General features: G+C 37.4%; 1 protein-coding gene across 1 annotated transcript in view; it reads right to left on the minus strand.

Moving 5' to 3' along the window:
- Positions 1-21697, minus strand: part of Ankrd31 (ankyrin repeat domain 31) — a 148301-nt gene that overhangs the window by 71429 nt on the left and 55175 nt on the right. The window contains exons 11-13 of the mRNA XM_040729078.1: positions 15582-15724; positions 5908-6052; positions 379-431 (exon numbers count right to left, since the gene is read on the minus strand). Of these exons, the coding sequence (XP_040585012.1) occupies positions 379-431; positions 5908-6052; positions 15582-15724 (341 nt within the window). The remainder of the gene's footprint in view (positions 1-378; positions 432-5907; positions 6053-15581; positions 15725-21697) is intronic.

Genomic DNA, 21697 nt, shown 5'->3' on the forward strand with positions numbered 1-21697 from the left:
TCTTACTGGCCACAACTCAAATACCAGATGAAGAGTAACTCTGAAACTGTAATTATTACTCTTGTATTATTTGTATTACTCTTAAATCAGAAAAATTTTGATATGGTTTTTAAGTCCCAGACCTCATAAAAAGCAACAGAAAGGACATGGCTTACAAACATTGCCATAGTATGCTACACTTACCTAACTGCTTCTCAAACTAAAAGGCTAGATAGAATCTTTTGGTAGCTTATACAATTAATACAAAGTGTCTTAAACCAAAGGTGACGTCACTAACCTGACAAACGCTTCACCAGTCTTTCTTTCCCTCTGGTAATCTATAAAAATAACCAGCAGGTACAAACCTGCAAAAATGTTTATTACTAAATACAGATATACCTTGTACTGGAATATATCTTCTGCATTTGCTGCGTCAGTGCTCCTCCTTTGATCTACATAGAAAAAGAGAATAAAAGAAAGTTTCCAGTATACTTCTAAAACCTCAAGTCTTTTGCCATGAAAAAACCAAAAACAAACAAACAACAAAAACTAGAGGGTGGGCCAGCAAAATAAGTCAGCAGGTTTGTACTCGGGCAGGCCTGAATTCAATACCTGGATCCCACAGGTGGCAGGAGAGCACTAACTTCCCAGAGTTGTCTTCTACCTGCCATGTTCACACCTGTACTCACATACATGAACACCTGTATTCACATACATGAACACACACATGCACACTCATATAAAAATTTAAAACTAGAGGAAACATGTGAAATCATGTAAATTATATTAAATTTATATTAAATCTAGCAGTACAACATGACTAAGTAGTTTCCATAATTATTATAAGCTAAGTATTACTTTGAGTGATAATATTTCTATTGGAAAAGTAAATAGATCTGACAAAATAACTAATAATAAAGATTAGCAGCAAACTTAGTATTTTTTAATTTACTCACAGAAATATCCATATATGTTCTCTTTATTCAGTAGATTATGCAAACTGTTTTTATAAGGTTAAAAAAACCCTTTGACAACTAAATAGATTATCATGGGTTGGCAAGAAGGTTCAGGGAAGGGCACCTGCTGCCAAGATCGATAAGCTGAGTTTTATCTCTAGGACTCACACAGTGGAAGGAGAGAACTGACTCCTATAAGCTGTCCTCTGTTCTCCACATACATGTCATACTACACACACACACACACACACACACACACACACACACACACACACACACGATGTAACAAAAACTTTTACATGTATCATCACTTTCCAATATGTCTGCTTAACAGGGTCCTAGCATGAATGCTGCATTGTCTTTGAAGCAAAACATGCATATGCATAGACAGGATCAACAACACTGTGAATGCATAGAGGAAACAAAAAATACTTATATTTAAAAAGGGGCCAAGGTCGATAATTAAAAGATTGCAATTTATAATATCTCTGCTTGCCTTCTTAAAATACTGAATGTGTAATTATAATTAGGCACATGTGAAGTTAACCACAAAAGATAAAACCTTATGTAGGTTCTATTTTCACAGAGAAAATACATTTTAGAAGGGAAATTTCCTTGAATATAATTGGGAAACAAAATATCTTAACAAGGATGTGATTAAATGTGAGGACTTTAATTTATCTCTTAGAAATGACTTTCACCATTACAATCAAATTCCATTTACCCCATTCAAGTGAGAAGAGTTGCCCAGAATGTCCTGTTAAAACCACACTCTAGAGTTTCGCTGTTGCTTCTCTTGTTTATGAGCTGCATGACCCTGGCCAAATTTCTCAATGTCTCTGCCTTCACCAAATGTCCATAAATGAAAAGTAAGAACTGCTATATAATTATGAAGATTAAGTAGTGAAATCCATGTAAAGAAAATACTCTATTATTACTACTGTTGCTGCTAATAGCTTTTAAGAACATAAAGGACACAATGCTTTTTCCTAACATTGGTTCTTAAGTCAAAAGAAGGAAAAAACAGTATTTTGTATAACCACCCAGTCAGGTAAGCATAGCTCCTGACAAACTCTGAAGGAATAGAAGAGACTGTATGTCTTCTCTGTCTTAAAGACCACATTGTCTAGTACAGCCGACTGGCTATACAGATAGACAATGTGGTGGGTTTGCTAATACTAATTTTAGAAATATTTCTTTCTGTCCCTCTGAGCTCCCATCATGCACCAAACAGTATGTTTAGGTATTTTACATACGTTACTTCAACCCTCACACTAACATTCACATACAAATTTGAGTAGATGAACAAATATAAAAGTCCAATTTTGCAAGGCCAGGTATGGTGGTGCACGCCTTTAATCTCAGCACTCAGGAAGTAGAAACAAATGGATCTATGTGAATGTGAGGGCAGTCTGGTCTACATAGTGAGTTTAGTAAGATCCTATCACAAATAAAAAGTCAAATTGCAAATGAGAAAACAGGGTCGTCAATTACCCAAAATTATCCAATGTGATAAAATCTGTAAGAATGAGTTTTACACATCAAAGCAGATGTGTGTTCTCAGAGAAAAATCAGCAAATACATTCCATATTAAGAACATTCTTGATGTTCTTGATTCATCATTTCTATAATTGTAAAGCAACATTCTTCAGGCCTTGGGATAAAGCTTAGGGGAAGGGTGTTTACCTGTATATAACTGGGCTTGGGTTTGATACCTAGCATTTCAAAACTAAACAAAAAAAATAGAATAAAGTAAACCAAAGCCTTTTTGAACTGAAATTTAAAAAACAAATGACTTGTTCAAGGATATATACTTATTAAGAAAACAAAATTCACATTACTTTGGAACATAAGGTGCTAATTAATGGCAATTCAAATATTCATGTTTAAGAAATAGTCAAAGCACCTACTAAAGCATAATAAATAAATTCTCTCACAAAGAAAGAACAAAAGCCAAGTCCAAAGGAGAAAAGTTACAAATTCTGTTGCATGAAGGAAATTTCCTGTGCGGGATTAGGTTAGAGAAACAGAGGTTAGATCAGAGGAGGGGGCACTAAGGAACAGGGCTTCAGGATTCAGAGAGGGTTAGACTTCTGGAGAAAACACTTCCAGGAAAGAAAAAAAGTCTCTTTTCTTAGAGAATAAAGAAGCCACACAATTAAGAATAGCATTACAGCACATTTCAGAATTTATAAACGTGTACCTCTGGCTTTGACATTGTATTTGCAATTTTTGTGTGCCTTGAAACATAAATATGATTATTTTAATACTTCAGTATGCTCTTATGAACCTGGCATCAACAAGTCATGTCTCTCTCAGCTGATGTGACTTGTTTCTAAGAGTGGGCTCTACTTGCTACATTGTGGAAGCAGCACCAGGATGTATGTCTATAGTCCCAGCTACTGAGGAGGCTAAGACAATGGCCTGAGCTCAGGGGCTCAAGTCTAGCCTAAGCAATATAGTAAGATCACATTACAACATTCAGTGTTCTCTCTTTATTACAAAAAGGAGGCATTTTGGTCTAGGTCTTAGTCTTTAGTCAAAAGCATTTATATACTTACATGTCTTGAAGACGTAAAAAACATGAATGGCCATAACATAATAAAATGGGAAAAAATGTATCTATAAAGGAGGACCAGTCTCATGATCAACAGTGAGAATGCTACATAGTCCCTTATTTTCAGCAAATACACTCAACACTAATTGGAAGAACTGTTATATTAAATATAACCCAGTTGGGAAGGAGGTACACTTTGGATTTCATTTGAAACAACTTAGATTAAGAAAAGAGCTTTTCCAGCAGAGTAATCAAAAGGCTTGTGATAACAATGACCAACCACTGAGTAATACTCCATTGTGTAAATGCACCACATTTTCTTTATCCATTCTTCAGTTGAGAGGCATCTAGGTTGCTTCAAGGTTCTGGTTATTACAAATAATGCTGCTCTGAACATAGTGGAACAGATATTCTTGTTGTATGAATGTGCATCTTTTGGGTATATGCCTAAGAGTGGAATTGCTGGATCGTGTGGTAGACTGATTCCCTTTTCCTGAGGAATCTCCATACTGATTTCCAAAATGGCCGCATGAGTTTGCATTCCCACCAGCAGTGGAGGAGTGTTCCCCTTTCTCCATATCCTCTTCAGCATAAGCTGTCATTGGTGTTTTTGATTTTAGCCATTCTGACAGGAGTAAGATGGTATCTCAGAGTTGTTTTGATTTGCATTTCCCTGGTGACTAAGGATGTTGAGCACTTTCTTAAGTGTCTATCAGTCATTTTAGACTCCTATATTGAGAATTCTCTATTTAGTTCTGTACCCCACTTCTTTTTCATTTTTTTTTATTTTCCATTTTAAATTTAGATAAGAAACAAGGTTGCTTCACAAGTCAGTTCCAAGTCCCTCTCCCTTTCCCTCCCCTCCTCCCGTGCCCTCCCCCATCGCCCCCCACGTTATCCCCTCATTCCCCCAGGGAGGGTGAGGCCCTCCATGGGGGTGTCCATAGTCTGTCATTTCATATAGGGCAGGGCCTAGACCCTTCCCCAAGAGTTCAGGATGAGAGTGGACCTCACATTGTTCTATGGGAGTCCAAAGTCCGTGTGTATACTTGGGATGGGTACTGATCTGCTGCCCAAGGCTCAATAGATTACTTAGACCCCCTCACTGACACCCAGATTCAGGGGGTCTTGATCAGTCCCATGCTGGATTCCCAGGCTGATGCCTGGGATTCCAGAGTTAACCTTTGTCTGGTCAGCTGTTTCTGGGGGTTAAACCAGCCCAGTCTTAATCCCTTTGATCATCAGTCCTCCCTCTCTGATACTGGCTTTCTTGAGTTCAGCTCAATACTTAACCAGCCACTAAATGAAGTTTCTGTTTCCCAGACTCTCTGGCTATAGGATTGTAGGCTGGCACTCCCCAGATCTATGTCTAAAATCCATATATGAGAGAGTACATGCCATGTTTCTCTTTTTAATTGGATTATTTGATGTTTTGGAGACTAGCTTCTTGAGTTTACACAATAGAGTACTGCTCAGTGGAAAAAAACAATGGAATCTTGAAATTCGCAGACAAATGGATGGAACTAGAAGAAACCATCTTGAGTGAAAACCAACTTGTCACAAAAAACCACAAACATGGTATGTATTCACTCATATATGGATTTTAGACATAGAGCAAAGGATTACAGCCTATAGTCCATGCCACCAGAGAAGCTAGGAAACAAAGAAGACCCTAAGAGAGACATACATGGTCCCCTGGAGAAGGGGAAAGGGACAAGATCTCCTGAGCAAAATGGGAGCATGGGGTGAAGGGAGAGGTATCAAGATGAAAGAGAAAGGGAGAAGAGAAGGGGAGAGGAGGACATGAGGGAGCAGGAAGTTTGAATCAGGGGAAGAATAGAGGAGAGCAAGAAAAGAGATAACCTTAACAGAGGGAGCCATTATAGGTTTAAAGAGAAATCTAGCTCTAGGGAAATGTCCAGAGATCTACAAGCATAACCCCAACTAAGAATCTAAGCAATAGTGGAGAGGCTACCTTAAATGCCCTTCTCCAATTATGAGATTGATGACTACTTTATATGCCATCTGTGGGACGGTAGGAGGGAACTGGGATTGATATTTCTTATTTATTTTTGTTTTTCTTTTTCTTCAGACAAGTACTCTCTACATCACCCTGGCTATCCTAAACTCAGAGATCTACCGGCCTCTGCCTCCAAAGTGTTGGGATTAAAGATATGCACCACCAACCTGACCTGCAAAAGAGTTCTTAACTATGAGCACCATAACAGCTGCAGGAAAAGTGGGCTCTTTTCTTTTCTTATGTACAACTGCAAACAAGCATGAGTTTCATTCAAAGAATGACACAAAGGCATCTCTTTCTCAAAACCTGTGGGAGAAACTAATCCAGTTCCCACAATTCGAAATTTAGTTTCCACTAACACGATCAGAAACTACAACAAAGTGTTTCAGTCTTACCTGATAGGTGACATTTTTTATGTTTGGGAATGAATTTCCTAAGGAGATTCTCCATAAAGGAATCCTGGGCCTCATCCAAAGCACATATTCCATGGTCACTTACAAATAATGGGTCAGCTCCATTCAAGAGAAGTAACTCTGCCACCTAGAAAGAGATTGATCACATAAAGGAGCTCAGACAAAGGGTATATTTTGGAAATGTATGCTAGCACAGAACTCTGAACACCATCAAACATTTACTTCAACAACACAGAGTCAGGGGTTACCTATAAAATCTCTGCCCAATAAACATAATTAGTAATTGCCTCCGAGTTGTAATTTGTTTAAATAGAAAATCCTTTCTCAAAAAAAGGTTTCTCTTACAAAAGAACAAACAAACTAACTAAACAAGAAAAGGGAGAGAAGACAAGGGAGAAGAAAGGGGTGCGCTGTGAAGAGAGTGCCACTTTTTCATCTTATGCCCCCAAGCCTACAGCTTTGGTCTAATTAGGAGACACACAGGTAAATGGTTTCCTAGAGCAAGAAGACTTGGGAGTCAATACCAAGTGCTGGCTAAAGAATAAAGGTTTTCTTATTTAGTATTAAAAACAAAAATATGGCTGGGCGTTGGTGGCACATGCCTTTAATCCCAGCACTCGGGAGGCAGAGGCAGGCAGATCTCTGTGAGTTCGAGGCCAGGCTGGACCAACAACCTCCAAAACAATACAGAGAAACCCTGTCTAGTAAAAACAAAAAACAAACAAACAAACAAAAAACAAAAATATATACTATAGTTATGGTTACTAACTTCTGTGAATAGACCAAAACCTGTTAATTATACACTTATGGGTGAATTTTGTAGTACATCAATTGTATGTCCATGAATATTATTCAAAAATGAACCCTACTAGTTTTTCCTTCAAGGATAATTTCCCCAAGAATACAATGGAAGTCCAACATGTTGGCAAACACATTTAATTCCAGCACTCAGGAGACAGAGTGGATCTATGAGTTCGAGGCCATTCTAGTCTACATAATGAGTTTGAGGACAACCAGTGCTATGTAGAGAGACCCTGCTTCAAACACAAACAAATAAACAATAATACAATAGTCACTTATATATCCTTTATCTGATCAACAATTAGCCTTTTCCCCCACTTCATACATGTATGTATGTTATCTGTATAAATGTAGGTATGTAAGTAGAAATGAATAACTTTCTTTTTATCTTTTTTATTTAAGTTAGAAACAAGTTTGTTTCACATGTCAGTCCAAGTTCCCTCTCCCTCCCCCTTTACCATCCCTCCCAAACAGGCCCCCCAGTCCCCCAGCCAATCTACACTCCGATCCCCAGGGAGGGTGAAGCCCTCCATGGTGGATCTCCAGAATCTGCCATGTCATCCAGGGTAGAGTCTAGGCCCGACTTCAAGAGTCCAGGCTGAGAGAGCATCCCTCATTGTGGGATGGGCACTCAAAGTCTATTTGTACACCAGGGATAAATACTACGCAAGGCACCATAGATTACCTAGGCCTCTTCACTGACACCCACATTCAAGGGGTCTGGGTCAGTCCCATGCTTTCCACACAGCCATCAGTCTGGGGTCCAAAAGCTCCCTCTTGCTCAGGTCAACTGTTTCTGTGGGTTAAACCAGCCCAGTCTGAACTCATTTGCCCATCAGTTCTCCCTTTCTGTCACTGGATTCCAGGAGTTCAGTTGAGTGTTTAGCTGTGGGTGTCTGCCTGTACTTTCATCAGTCGCTAGATGAAGGTTCTATTTCCCAGACTCTCTGGCAATGGGATTGTATGTTGGCACTCCCCTGATTCATGTCTAAAATCCATAAATTAGCAAGTACATACCATGTTTGTCTTTTTGTGACTGGGTTACCTCACTCAGGATGGTTTCTTCTAGTGCCATCCATTTGCCTGCAAATTTCAAGATTCCATTTTTTTCTGCTGAATATTACTCCATTGTGTAAATGTACCACATTTTCTCTATCCACTTTTCAGTTGAGGGGCATCTAGGTTGCTTTCAGGTTTCTGGATATTACAAACAATGCTGCTATGAATAAAGTGGAACAGACGTCCTTGTTGTATGAATGTGCATCTATTGGATATATGCCTAAGAGTGGAATTGCTGGTTCTTGTAGTAGACTGATTCCCATTTTTCTGACGAATCTCCATACTGATTTCCAAAGTGGCTGTGCATGCCACCAGCAATGAAGGGCTGTTCCCCTTTCTCCACATCCTCTCCAGAATAAACTGTCATTGGAGTTTTTGATTTTAGCCATTCTGACAGGAGTAAGATGGTATCTCAGAGTTGTTTTGATTTGCATTTCCCAGATGGCTAGGGATGTTGAGCACTTTCTTAAGTGGCTCTCAGCTATTTTATACTCCTATATTGAGAATTATCTATTTAGTTCTGTACCCCACTTTTTGATTGGATCCTTTGGTGTTTGCTTTGATTGGATCCTTTGATCCTTTGCTTCTTGAGTTCTTTGTAAATTTAGGAGATCAGCCCTCTATCAGATGTGGGGTTAGTGAATAACTTTTCCCAATCTGTGGGTTGCTTTTTTGTCTTGCTGACTGTGTCCTTTGCTTTACAGAAGCTTCTCAGTTTCAGGAGGTCCCATTTATTAATTGTCGACCTTAATGTCTGTGCTACCAAAGTTATGTTCAGGAAATGGTCTCATGTACTAATCTGTTCAAGAGTGCCTCCCACTTTCTCTTATAACATGTTCAGTGTGTCTGGATTTATGTTGAGGTCTTTGATCCATTTGTATTTAAGTTTTATGCATGGTGAAAGACATGGATCTATCTGCAGTCTTCTACATGTTGGCTTCCAGTTATGCCAGCACGATTTGTTGAAGATGCTTTCTTTTTTCCACTGTAAAATTTTAGCTTATTTGTCAAAGATTAGGTGTTCATAAGTGTAAGGATTAATGTCGGGGTGTTCAATTCGATTCCATTGGTCTGCCTGTCTATTTTTTTTACAATACCAAGCTGTTTTCAGGACTATAGCTCTGTAATACATCTTGAAGTCAGGGATGGTGATGCCTCTGGATGTTGCCTTGTTGAACAGGGTTGTTTTGGCTATGCTGGGTCTTTTGTTTTTCCATATAAATTTGAGAATTGTTCTTTCAAGGTCTGTGAAGAACTGTGCTGGGATTTTAACGGGGATTGTGTTAAATCTGTATATTGCTTTCAGTAGGATTGCCATTTTTACTATGTTGATCCTACCTATCCAAGAGCATGGGAAATCTTTCCATTTTCTGGTGTCTTCTTTAATTTCTTTCTTTAAAGACTCAAAGTTCTTGCGATACAGGTCTTTCACTTGTTTGGTTAGAGTTACCCTAAGGTATTTTATGTTGTTTGTGGCTATTGTAACGGGTGATGTTCCTCTGATTTCTTTCTCAGCCCTTTTATTGTCAGTATATAGTAGGGCTACTGATTTTCTTCAGTTAATCTTGTATCCTGCCACTTTGCTGAAGGTGTTCATCAGCTGCAGGAGTTCCCTGATAGAGTTTTTTGGGTCACTTATGTAAACTATCATATCATCTGCAAATAGTGAAAGTTTGACCATTCTCTTTCCAATTTGTATCCCCTTGATCTCCTTTTGTTGTTTTATTGTTCTAGCTAGAACTTCAAATACAATATTGAAGAGATATGGAGAGAGTGGACAGCCTTGTCTTGTTCCTGATTTTAGAGGAATTGCGATGGGTTTCTCTCCATTTAGTTTGATGTTGACTATTGATTTGCTGCATATAAATTTTATTATGTTAAGGTAAGTTCCTGTTATCCTGGGTCTCTCCAAGACCTTTATCATGAAGGGGTGTTGGATTTTGTCAAAGGCTTTTTCAGCATCTAGTGAGATGATCATGTGATTTTTGTTTTCCAGCTTGTTTATATGGTGGATTACATTGATGGATTTTTGTCCCTGCATCCCTGGGATGAAGCCTACTTGGTCATGATGGATGAGTTTTCTGATGTGTCCTTGGATCGATTTGCCAGTAATTTATTGACTATTTTTGCATCAGTGCTCTTGAGGGATATTGGTCTGAAGTTCTCTTTCTTAGTTGTGTCTTTGTGTGGCTTGGGGATCAAGGTTATTGAAGCCTCATAGAAAGAGTTTCGCAAAGACCCTTCTGCTTCTGTTGTGTGATTGTGTGGAATACTTTGAGAAGAATTGGTATAAGCTTTTCTTTGAATTTCTGGTAGAATTCTGCACTGAGGCCATCTGGTCTTGAGCGTTTTTTCTTTTTTTTTCTTTTTTTTTGGTTGGGAGACTTTTGATGACTGCTTCTATTTCCATAGGGATTATAGGTCTATTTAAATTGCTTATCTCTTCTTGATTTAATTTTGGTAAGTGATATATATTAAGAAAATTGTCCATTTTCTATAGATTTCGAGGAGTACAGGTTTTCAAAGTATGACCTGATGATTCTCTGGATTTCCTCAGTTTCCGTTGTTATGTCCCCCTTTTCATTTCTGATTTTGTTAATTTGCATATTCACACTCTGCCGTTTGGTACATTTGGATAAAGGTTTGTCTATCTTGTTGCTTTTCTCAAGGAACCAACTCTTCATTATACTGATTTTTTGTATTGTTTTCCTAGTTTCTGCTTTATTGATTTCAGCCCTCAATTTGATTATTTCCTGGCACCTACTCCTCTTGGATGTGTTTGCTTCTTTTTGTTCTAGAGCTTTCAGCTGTGCTCTTAATTCTCTAGTATAACTATTCTCCAGTTTCTTCATGTGGGCACTTAGTGCTATGAACTTGCCTCGTAGCACTGTTTTCAAAGTGTACCATAAGTTTGGGTATGTTGTGTCTTCATTCTCATTGAATTGTAGAAGTCTTTAATTTTTTTTTCATTTCTTCCTTGACCTAGGAATGGTGCAATTGTGCATTATTCAATTTCCAATTCTAACGCATGGTAGTCTGATAAGTTGCATGGAGTTATTTCATTTTTTTTAACCTGTTGAGGTTTGATATGTTGCCAAGTATGTGGTCGATTTTTGAGAAGGTTCCAAGTGGTGCTGAGAAGAAAGTACATTCGTTTTTTATTTGAATGAATGTTCTATAGATGTCTGCTAATCCTAATTGTGTCATAACTTCTATTAGTTCCTCTGCTTCTTTGTTAAATTTCTGTCTAGTAGTCCTGTCTAGTGGTGAGAGTGGGGCGTTGAAGTCTCCCACTGTAAGTGTGTGAGGCTTTATATGTGATTTGAGCTTTAGTAATGTTTCTTTTATGAACGTAGATGCTTTTGGGGCATAGATGCTTAGAATTGAAACTTGATCCTGGTGGATTTCTCCTGTGATGAGTATGAAATGCCCTACTTCATCTCTTTTGATTGATTTTATTTTAATGTCTAATTTGTTAGATATTAGGATTGCCACCCTGCTTGTTTCTTGGGTCACTTGATTGGAAAATTTTTTTCCCAACCCTTAACTCTGAGGTAATGTCTGTCTTTGAGGCTGAGATGTGTTTCTTGTATGCAGCAGAAGGATGGGTTCTGTCTTCGAATCCATTCTGTTAGCTTGTGTCTTTTTATGGGCAAGTTAAGAACATTAATATTGAGGGATATTAATGACCATTGATTGCTCATTCTTGTTTGTTTTGGAATGGTTCATGGTGGTGAAAATATATGTGGATTTCCACCTCTTTTTTCATTTGGCTGTTGCTAAGGTGAGATTATCTATTGCCTATGTTTTTCTGGATGAATAACTTTTTAAACAAGTAGTTGTGATACAGTGACATTTCACCTCTAAATATTTAAGTGTGTTCCTCCCAAGAATGCTCAGAAGATGACCATTATAGTATTATACAACTCAGACAAGAAACGAACTATATATTGTTAGTATCATTTATCCAGTAGATAGTACATATTCATATTCTCCAAACTGACTCAAAATAAATATGTTCCAATCATGGCTCACATACTATTTTCACTTTTTTATGTTTAAGTACTCTATTTTAATAATGATTAGGCCAATTTTTCTTATAGATGTCCTGATAAGTTCATCAAATTTTTCTGGAAACATTTAACTCAGCTATTTATTTTTCTGTTTCCTTAAACTAGAAGTGAGCTTAGATTAAGTGGTTTGAGATGTATAGTTAATATCTTATGTTTCCTACTTTCATCTTTAGCTATAAAGTAGAAGGAGGTGTGATACCTGTAATTATTAAACAAGAATTCAGTTAAAATAAAAGAATTCCCACTAAGTCCTAGAACATTAATTTATATTAAAAAAATAAGGGTCAACAATAACAGTTTGAAGTGGATAAAAAAGTTTCTCTCTGTTCAGCCTCCACAAAGACAGGACTTAACTGCATGTGAAATAATGGCACAATGAGATACACATACATGCTATAAGTGACAAAGAATGATGGCAATAACACCCCCGTTAACAGTCTGAGAACTAGAAACAACAAGACACTTCTCTAGCAAACCAACATGATCTCATATTACCGATACTAGAAACTTGCACTAACCCTGAACTTTTGTTAATATTTATTCATTCTTACCACTGTTATCATCTGAAGATTTTAGTTCAAGCTATCTTAAAATGACTAAAGTAATGCCATCTTGTTCTGATTCTGTTTTATGTGCTTAGAAAGTTCTCAGCCCTCTACCTCCCTTCTCTCAAATGGTCATATCTGCCTTGGCAACACATTTGAGTTTCTCCATGGCCTTGACCATGTTTCAGATATATTAACCAAAATCATTAAGTAAAATGAAATAACAAGAAAAGATATGAGTCAAAAGTAATTGACAAGTTATGTCTAAAATAACTACCATGCTCTGCCAGGAATGAACGGTTTAAGGTTATGCTGACCCTCATCTAACTTTGATATAAATTATGGTCTTGGTGGTTTTGTCTTTAAAACTCTGCATCCCTGAGCTTGGACACCAAGAGACTTTTCAGAGGTACAAGTGTGCTCTTGGTCTGGCCATCAATAAAAACGACTTAAAACTTTTAATTGGCTTGATCAGTGTGGTTGTCAATAACTATCTCATGTGGATCATCATTTCAGTGTACACAATACAACAGTACAAAATTTACAGTGCAAATGTAAGACTTGGAAGTTACAACTGAGGACACATTCTAATAGGAAAAGAGAAGAAAAACAGATTCTTGAAAAATTGATAAGAATTAGCAATGTGATTGGTCTTTTTTAAAACTTCTTCACAAGAGGATTTAATGTTAGATAAAAAACAAGGCAATAGTAGATAAAATCAAGTTTACGCATATGTGAGTCTTAGGAAGAAACCAAAGAATTTATATCTGGATCTTCACACATATGTTTAGCAAAGAAACCAGAACATGATGCATTCATTCAGGAAAAGTGCTTTGACTTGGAATTAACTAACAGAACTATGGTGTTCAGCTACTGAAATTTTGTGTTCAGTAATAAGATGTGTGACATGAAAGGATGCAGGGGCGGAAGAAAGGTGACTGAGTTTAACAAGCAAGTCAGGTAAGAGCCTTGTGGAATCTGAATTGGGACAAGGGATGAATACATTACTTTGGCAAGATCTGTTGTGAATCAGAGACAGTCTGCCTTACCAAATGTCCACATGTTAGCAATTCCCCCTGGGGCCTGAACCCAGGACCTTACAAAATCTAACAATGTTCTGCCATTGAGCTACACTTCTATTCCAGATAAGAACTTTGAAGGGTGCAAATTAAGCAAACTTTACTCATGTGTTCCTTCTACATTTGGACTGTCAATTCAATAACTACTGCTACCAAAAAAATCACCTCACAATTTAGTGGCTTAAGATAGCAATCAAAATGCATAATCTCACAGTTTGAGTGAGGAATTCAGGAATTTGAAAGTGACCTAGGTAGATGGTTCTGTCTCATAGTCTATCATGTACTCAGGCTGTTGGCTGAGTACACAGTGAAACAAAACCTTGACTGGGACTTGAGGATATTTTTCTAAAATGGCTGGGTAACCCAGCTGCAGGCAGAAGCAATAATCATTGCCACATGGGTTGCTCTAAACAGCTGCTTGAGTGTCATTATGATACAACAGTTAGCTTTCTCTAGTCAATGAGTCAAGAGAAAAATTTAAAAAAATTCCAGTATCTGTTAACAAAACCTTAGAAACTACATACTGCCATGTCTTATTTGCTAGAGCCAAGTAATTTAAATGTCATTCTCTAATCCTTGGAAAGGAATTAGGCTCTACCATTTGGGGAAAGAATATTAACGAATTTGTGGACTGATTTTAAAGCTTTCCTATGTACTTTTACCTTCTGTCATTTTATTTTTGAGCATTGATAGCAGCCTTACATGTAATAGCCTAACCCACAATCCAGGTGACCTTGGAGCAGGATATTACTCAAAAAAAAAAAAAGAATTACCAACTATTTAACATCATACAACATAGGGAAACACAGTAGGAAATATCCTGGTATTTCTGATATTCTGAAAAAGATAGAACGACAACAATAGAAATCAGATACTCTGCTGTGAAGGGCTGGGTAGGGAGAAAGAAGATTGACTGGTGGCCATCTTTGAAAGAAAAGTAAAGGGCAGGGGCTGCCATGCTGGCATTATTCTGACCATTAAACGATGTGCCATGTGGAATTCTCCTTCCACAGTTTTCCTCAAATGGTGTCCCCACCCACCAACATTATTGAATACATTATCAAAATAAGCAAAATTGTCTAAATTCCCTGTAAGCACTCTTCTACACTATAAATAAGTATGCCCATGACACCTAGGAGCCTCTTCAATCTCTCTGTGCTTGGTATTTATTCTAAAAGCATGAAGAAAAGATCATACCATGGTCAGTTGATCAAACCCCTTTATACACCAGGAGCTTTTAATCCATAAATAACTTCTCATACCTGAAATAAACAGTTAAATATCTTCAGGGAATGAGAGTATAGCTCAGTGATAAATGCTTTACTAGTATGGGCAAGGCCCTAAATTAGACACAGCACTACAAAAAGGAGGAGGGGAAGAACGGGGAAGAGGACAAAAAGGAGGAACATGAACAACAGGAGAAGGAACAGGGACATCTTCAGCAAGGCTTCAGTCCTCTAATATAGTGCCTGTAGTTTCTGAGATGAACCATGGATACTGAATTCATCATCTTGCTTAATATTTTTATTTACTAGAATGAAAGTACGGTATTTGATTTTAAACAGTGATATATATATCCATGCAGGGAACTATGGTTAACTCGGGCACTCTCCTACACAGTGATGAATATTCAGTCCATGAGGTTACTGGCTTCCTATTGGACTGAATATTACTGTTTATAGAAGAAAACATTCTTTACAAAGTATAAATTATTGTATAAAAGGAGCTTTAAGAGAGTATACACTGAAAACCATACTATGTAAGAAAAATGTTTTGTATGACTACATACAAATAGTATGTTAAAATGGCATGTTCCTGTAATCTCAACTACTCAGGAGACTGAGGAAGGAAGATCCCTTGAGCCCAGGAGCTCAAGGCCATCCTGGACAATAATATCAAGACTGTATTCCAAATGAACAAATAAAAAATGGTATCTATCACATTGGGCCTAATGGTAACTATCACAAGGCAAATTTCATTACAAAGCCCGAGTACTCATTAGTAAATTATCTGAAACTTGTTTTCCTACTGTGTGGTAAGAGAGATCATCAGTATTTACAAATACTGTGTGTATTCTATAAATAGAAGCATTAAAGTACCTTATAATGTCCATTCATCACAGCATCATGTAGGGGAGTAATCTGGTACTTTCCTTTAACATTCACATCCGCTCCACCCTTTAATAGTTCACTTACTGTCTGGTAATATCCTCCTACACTAGCTTCATGAAGTGCTGTCCAACCTATTATACAAGAAAGACATTTTTTATTTGACTTCTTAATAATGGATCATGCTTACTCTTTTAAAAAAGCAAAACAATTCTAGGAGCTAGAGAGATGCCTCAATGGTCAATAGCGTACACTATTCTTGCAGAGGACCTGTGCTTGGTTCCCAGCACTGACACTGGATAGTTCACAACTACTTGTAACTCCAGTTCTAGGGCATCTAACACCCTCACATTATATCAGCACAGACAGACACACGCATACATATACACGTGTAATTAAAACTAATAAATATTTTTAAACACTCTAATTTTATATAATTTCTTTAAAAGTATTATTACATGAGCTCACATAGTATCTCCTAAGAGTATTTTGTATTAACTAGTGGATTCAAGGAGGATTGCAAATGTAGCTCAGTTTATACAGTGTGCCTAGCATGCACAAGGGCCTGACTGTAAGAAGTGATTCTACATAAAGCCAGACATGGTTCTGCATGCCTGTAATCCTTGCATATGGGAGGTGAGGACAGGAGAATATAAAGTACAAAGTTATCCTCTGCTACATACCAAGTTTGAAGTCAAACTGAGCTACATGAAACCTGTCTTTAAATAAAAAAAGAAAAAAATCAAATCTTTAATTCTCAGTCCTGCTATGGCAAAATATACACAAGAGACAACAAACATTTATCTTTATTTTTAATTATATACGTACATGCATCTCTATGTGGCAATGTACATATGAATGAAGTGCCCATGGAGGCCAATGGTACTGGATATCCCTGGATATAAAGTTACAGTTGGCTGTGAGCTGCCTGACATAGGTGTTAGGAATTCTTGAGTCCTGTATAAGAGTATTATGAACTCCTCACTGTTGAGTTACCACTTCAAACCAAGAAAGCAAGTATTTTAAAGTATTCTTAAAACCCTTCCCAGTCCGTTATCAAGCAGTACAGAATACTGATTACAGGCTACTTGCGTGGGGAAGAGGGAAAAAAAGCTCTATTTCTAATTCAAGGTATAACCATTGAAGTATCTTAGGCAGTAGACCACATATGTCTAAGTTAAAGGCATATTTCCCCCTTACTTACACAAACAGCTATTTATATTTACAGTAATTCAACCAACAAACCATATACCATGTCTTTATAGAAGCATCACCTTGTTAGTCAGAGGTAACAGTACACTGTTGATAATTACTAAATTCAATAAATCATTTGATAGATTTAATAAAGTCCAAAATTCCAGTGAAAATCATACTTAACTTACACTTTAGGTTTCAATCTAAGCAATGACATTTTTAGGCTAGAAAATTCATTTTTGTTCTAAGCATCACAGACTATTTAACAGCTTTCCTGGCCTCAATCTCCTGGACTGAAGAGGCACCTCCTATTTCAGAAATAACCATGAAAACGGTTGGCAAAGGTTGGAGAGGTGGCTCAGACATTAAAGGCTAGGCTCACAACCAAAACTGTTGGTAAATATTTCCCAGCGTTCCTTTGAGAAGAAAGTCAGCTCAACTGAGAAATCATTAACACAAATTCATAGCAATTCCAATAAAATAAAAAATAAGACAAGGTTGTCTATCCTCTCCATACCTATTCCATATAGCGCCTGAAGTTTTAGCTAGAGCAATAAGACAACTGAAGGAGATCAAAGACATACAAACTGGAAAAATGTCAAAGTATCTTTATTTACAAATGATATAATAGTATACATAAGTGACCCTAAAATTCCACTAAGAACTCCTAAAGCTGATAAGCATCTTCAGCAAAGCTGCTGTGTATCTGCCCAGCTATGTCACTTCCTGTCTGTCTGCACAGACCTCCAGATCTCTATGGTTAGCTAGTAGCAAGCTCCATTCTCTGACCCCCAGACAGGCTTTATTTGTGCAAGAAAGATAACACCACATTACTGGATACAAATTCTACCAGGAAACTCCTATAGCTAGTACACACTGTCAGCAAAGTAGCTGGATACAAATTTAACTCACAAATATCTGTAGGCCTCCTATATACAAGTGGAAAATGCACCGAGAAAGCAATCAGGGAAACAATACCTTTCACAATAGCCTCAAATAATATAAAATATCTTGGGGGTAATTTTAACCAAGCAAATGAAAGACTTACATGATTGAAAACTTCAAGTCTTTGGAGAAAGAAATTAAAGAAGGTATCAGAATCTGTAGGATTAATATGGTAAAAATATCCAGTTTACCAAAATCAATCTACAGATCACTTTAATCCCCTTCAAATTCCAGCACAATTCTTCCCAGATCTTGAAAAGGACTCTTTCAGTTTTATATAGAAACACACACACACACACACACACACACACACACACACACACACACACACACTAGCTCAAATAATCCTGAATAATAAAAGAACTTCTGGAGGCATTACTTTTCCCAAATTAAGTATGCTGCCACATCCTGCCTGCAAGAAGAGCTAGGGTGATAGTAACACAAATTTGTGGGAGTAACCAACCAATAGCTGATTTAACTTAAGGCCCACTCCACAAGAGAGACTCCATATTCAATGCTGCTTGGTAGGTAGTTCCATAACATGGGTAAAGCCAAACACTACTGATCTAAACAAAGAAAAAAATGTAGTAATAAAATGACTCCTAATGACATTCTGCTATGTGCAGAGATTGGTGCCTTGTTCAGCCATCGTCAGAGAAGCTTCCTCCTGCAGCAGATGGGAACAAATACAGAGACCCACAGGCAGACATTATGCAGAGACCTTGGAACACTCAGCTCTAAATTGGATGTTTTCATAAGACTCCTCCCCTCAGAGCTCAGGGAGGCAGAAAGAGTAAGAGTTCCGGGGGGATGAAGAACACCAGGAGAACAAGGACCTTTAGATCCACATGAGCAAAACAATGCAAAGAAAAATCACAGAGACTGAAGCAGCATGTGTGGGTCTGCACCAGAACCTCTGTGTATGTACTGTGACTTCCAGTTTAGTGTTTTATGGGATTTCTAAGTATGTGAATGAGTGGGTCTCTGATTTTTGTGCCTTCTCTTGGGTTCTGTTCCTTCTGTTGGTTTGTCCAGTCCAATTTTAAGGTGATAGTTTTTGTTTGTCTTTTTGTATTTTATTTTGTTATATTTTAATATTATCTCTTAGAAGTCTGTTCTTTTCTAATGAGAGACAGAAAGGACTGGAACCAAATTGGGGGTGGGGCAGGGAAGAACTAGGAGGAATAGAGGGAGGAGAACCCATAATCAGGATATCTTGTGAGAAAAAGAATATATTTTCAATAAAGGAAAAAAAGAATATCCAAACCAGTAAATATTACTTGAAGATTTTTCCCCTTCAATTTTCCTTAAAATATAAGTGGTTGTTGAAAGCAGCAATTATAAAATTATCTTTTGATAATTTAAACTATATATAAATGTGACAAATGGGTATATCATAAAGGCTGAGGAAAAGTAAATGAACTAACATATAATTAATGTTCTTATATTTTTATGAACTTGAATATTAGCTCTAAGAAAACTATGGAACATTACAGGTATATGTTATCACTAGATTATTCACTAAAAAAATGGAAATATAAAAAGCAAATTAAGCTCACAGGAATGGAAAAAAAACAGCAATCCTAAACCCAATCTTTTTTCTTTTCAAGACAGGGTTTCTCTGTATTGTTTTGGAGCCTATCCTGGAACTCATTCTGTAGACCAAGGTAGCCTTGAACTCACAGAGATCCGCCTGCCTCTGCCTCTCGAGTGCTGGGATTAAGGCGTGAGCCACCAATGCCCAGCTTACCCATTCTTGTATTTAAATTTTGTTTACATATTCACCCCAGTTCTCCCTCCCTTCTTTCCTCCTGCTCTCCCCACCTTCCCCTTATCCCAGCCTCCATTTGCTCCTCAGAGAGGGTAAGGCCTCCCATTGGGAGTCAACAAAGTCTGTCCCATCACCACTTGAGGCAGGACCAAGGCCCTCCCCACTGTGTCTAGGCTGAGAAAGATATATCTCCATAGGAAATGGGCCCCAAAGAGTCAGTTTATGCTAAATCCAATCTTTTATATTAAGTAGAAACTGTCCAATTACTGTAAATTTCAATTGAAAGGCAGAGAATGGCAGTATGAATTTTAAAAAGTATATCATCTATGACAAGTATATTTTAAATAAAACACTAAACTAAAAGGATGGGAAATATATAACAAATAATCTATAAGCAAATGATTAGGATATTACTGTAGTAGATTTCAAGACAAAGCATATTATTGGTAATAAGAAGCATACATAGCCAGGTGGCGGTGGCTCACGCCTTTAATCCCAGCACTCGGGAGGCAGAGGCAGGCGGATCTCTGTGAGTTCGAGGCCGGGCTGGACCGACAGCCTCCAAAACAATACAGAGAAACCCTATCTCGTAAAAACCAAAAAAAAAAAAAAAAAGAAGCATACATAATAATAAGAGATGTTAAAAGCAAAACTGCAGGTATACATATATTAACAGGACTTTAAAGTATAAGGAGCAAAAATTGCCATAATTAAAGGAAGAAATAAATAATTCCACAGGCATAGTTGCGAAGAAATTAACAACTCTCTAAGGAAATAATAGATCAGAAGATAAAAATTCATTAAAGACATAAACAAGCTGAACTACATTATCAGCACCTTCATCAAACTGGCTTAGATATTACATCCAAAAACTAAAGAATGAATCCATGTGTATGTGGGATATTCCCTGAGAGATTATATACAAGGCAAAAACACCCCAATTCTCAATAAATCTAAATGAATCAAAATTGTTTGATTAAGCTGGGTGGGGGGTGGCACACACTTTTAATCCCAGCACTCAGGAGGCAGAGGCAGGTGGATCTCTGTGAGTTCAAGAACAGCCTGGTCTACAAGAGCTAGTTCCAGGACAGCCTCCAAAGCCACAGAGAAAACTTTTCTCAAAAAACCAAAATAAATAAATATAAATATATTATTTGATTATGGTTTTTATAGTCAAATGAAAGCTATCAAGACGGCAAGATGGATCAGAAGGAAAAGGCACTTGCCATACAAGACTGACACCCAAGTTCAATCCCTGGAACCCATATAAAGGTGGGAGTAGAGAAACAGCTTCACAAAGTTATCCTCTGACCTCCACATGCACATTACACAACAAATGATTGTGCATGATCACACACAATGATTCTCCAAACATACCAAGAGAATCTCTAAATATTTAAAATTTAAACATCTTCTAATAAAACTACTAGATAGAATAAAAATCATAGAATTACAAACATTTCAAACTAAATAGAACATATGACAATAAGTATGATGTAACAAAGTGGTACTTGGAGGGGATTTTAAAGCTTTAAATACATATATTAGTGGAAAAGGCAAAATCAGTAGCTCCATTTTCCCCTGCAGAGAACTAGAAAAGCTAGTAACATAAGAGAGCTAACGAAGAGTTGCTTGGCACAATTTACAAGAAAAATCGGGACTAAAAGAAAGGAAAGTAACGGCTGTTGCACTAGAGTACTGAGGAAGAATCTAGGCGTGCAGAGGGACATGACAGATGCTACAGACCACACAGACTCAGAACTGCCTCCATCAGACTGGCCTGTGACCATGCCTGTGAGTTTTCTTAATTATTAACTGATGCAGAGGGAGGTACAATCCCTAGACAGGTGTTTTCTGGGTCAATTTTTGCCTCTAGGTTCCTACTTGAGTTCCTGCCTTCATTTCTCTTAATGGACTATAACTGTAAAATGAAGATAAACCCTTTGCTCTTCCAATTTCATTTTTGACAATGGTTTATTACAGTAAGAAAGCAAACTAGATCGATGCACAAGTATCTACCATCATAGCAACCATGAACCAATAAAGGACTTCATATAACAAGGAATGAATAGGAGGTGACCGCATTTAGTAATTAGTAATAAAAGTACCTTAAATATTTGCTGTTGGAGAAGCCTCTAGTCCTTGCAGAACTGAGTCCAGTTTGAGGACTTTCAAGAAGTCTGCACTATGGTGTTAT

This window comes from Mesocricetus auratus, unplaced genomic scaffold (genome assembly GCF_017639785.1).
Source record: "Mesocricetus auratus isolate SY011 unplaced genomic scaffold, BCM_Maur_2.0 Super-Scaffold_100020, whole genome shotgun sequence".
Lineage (NCBI taxonomy): Eukaryota > Metazoa > Chordata > Mammalia > Rodentia > Cricetidae > Mesocricetus > Mesocricetus auratus.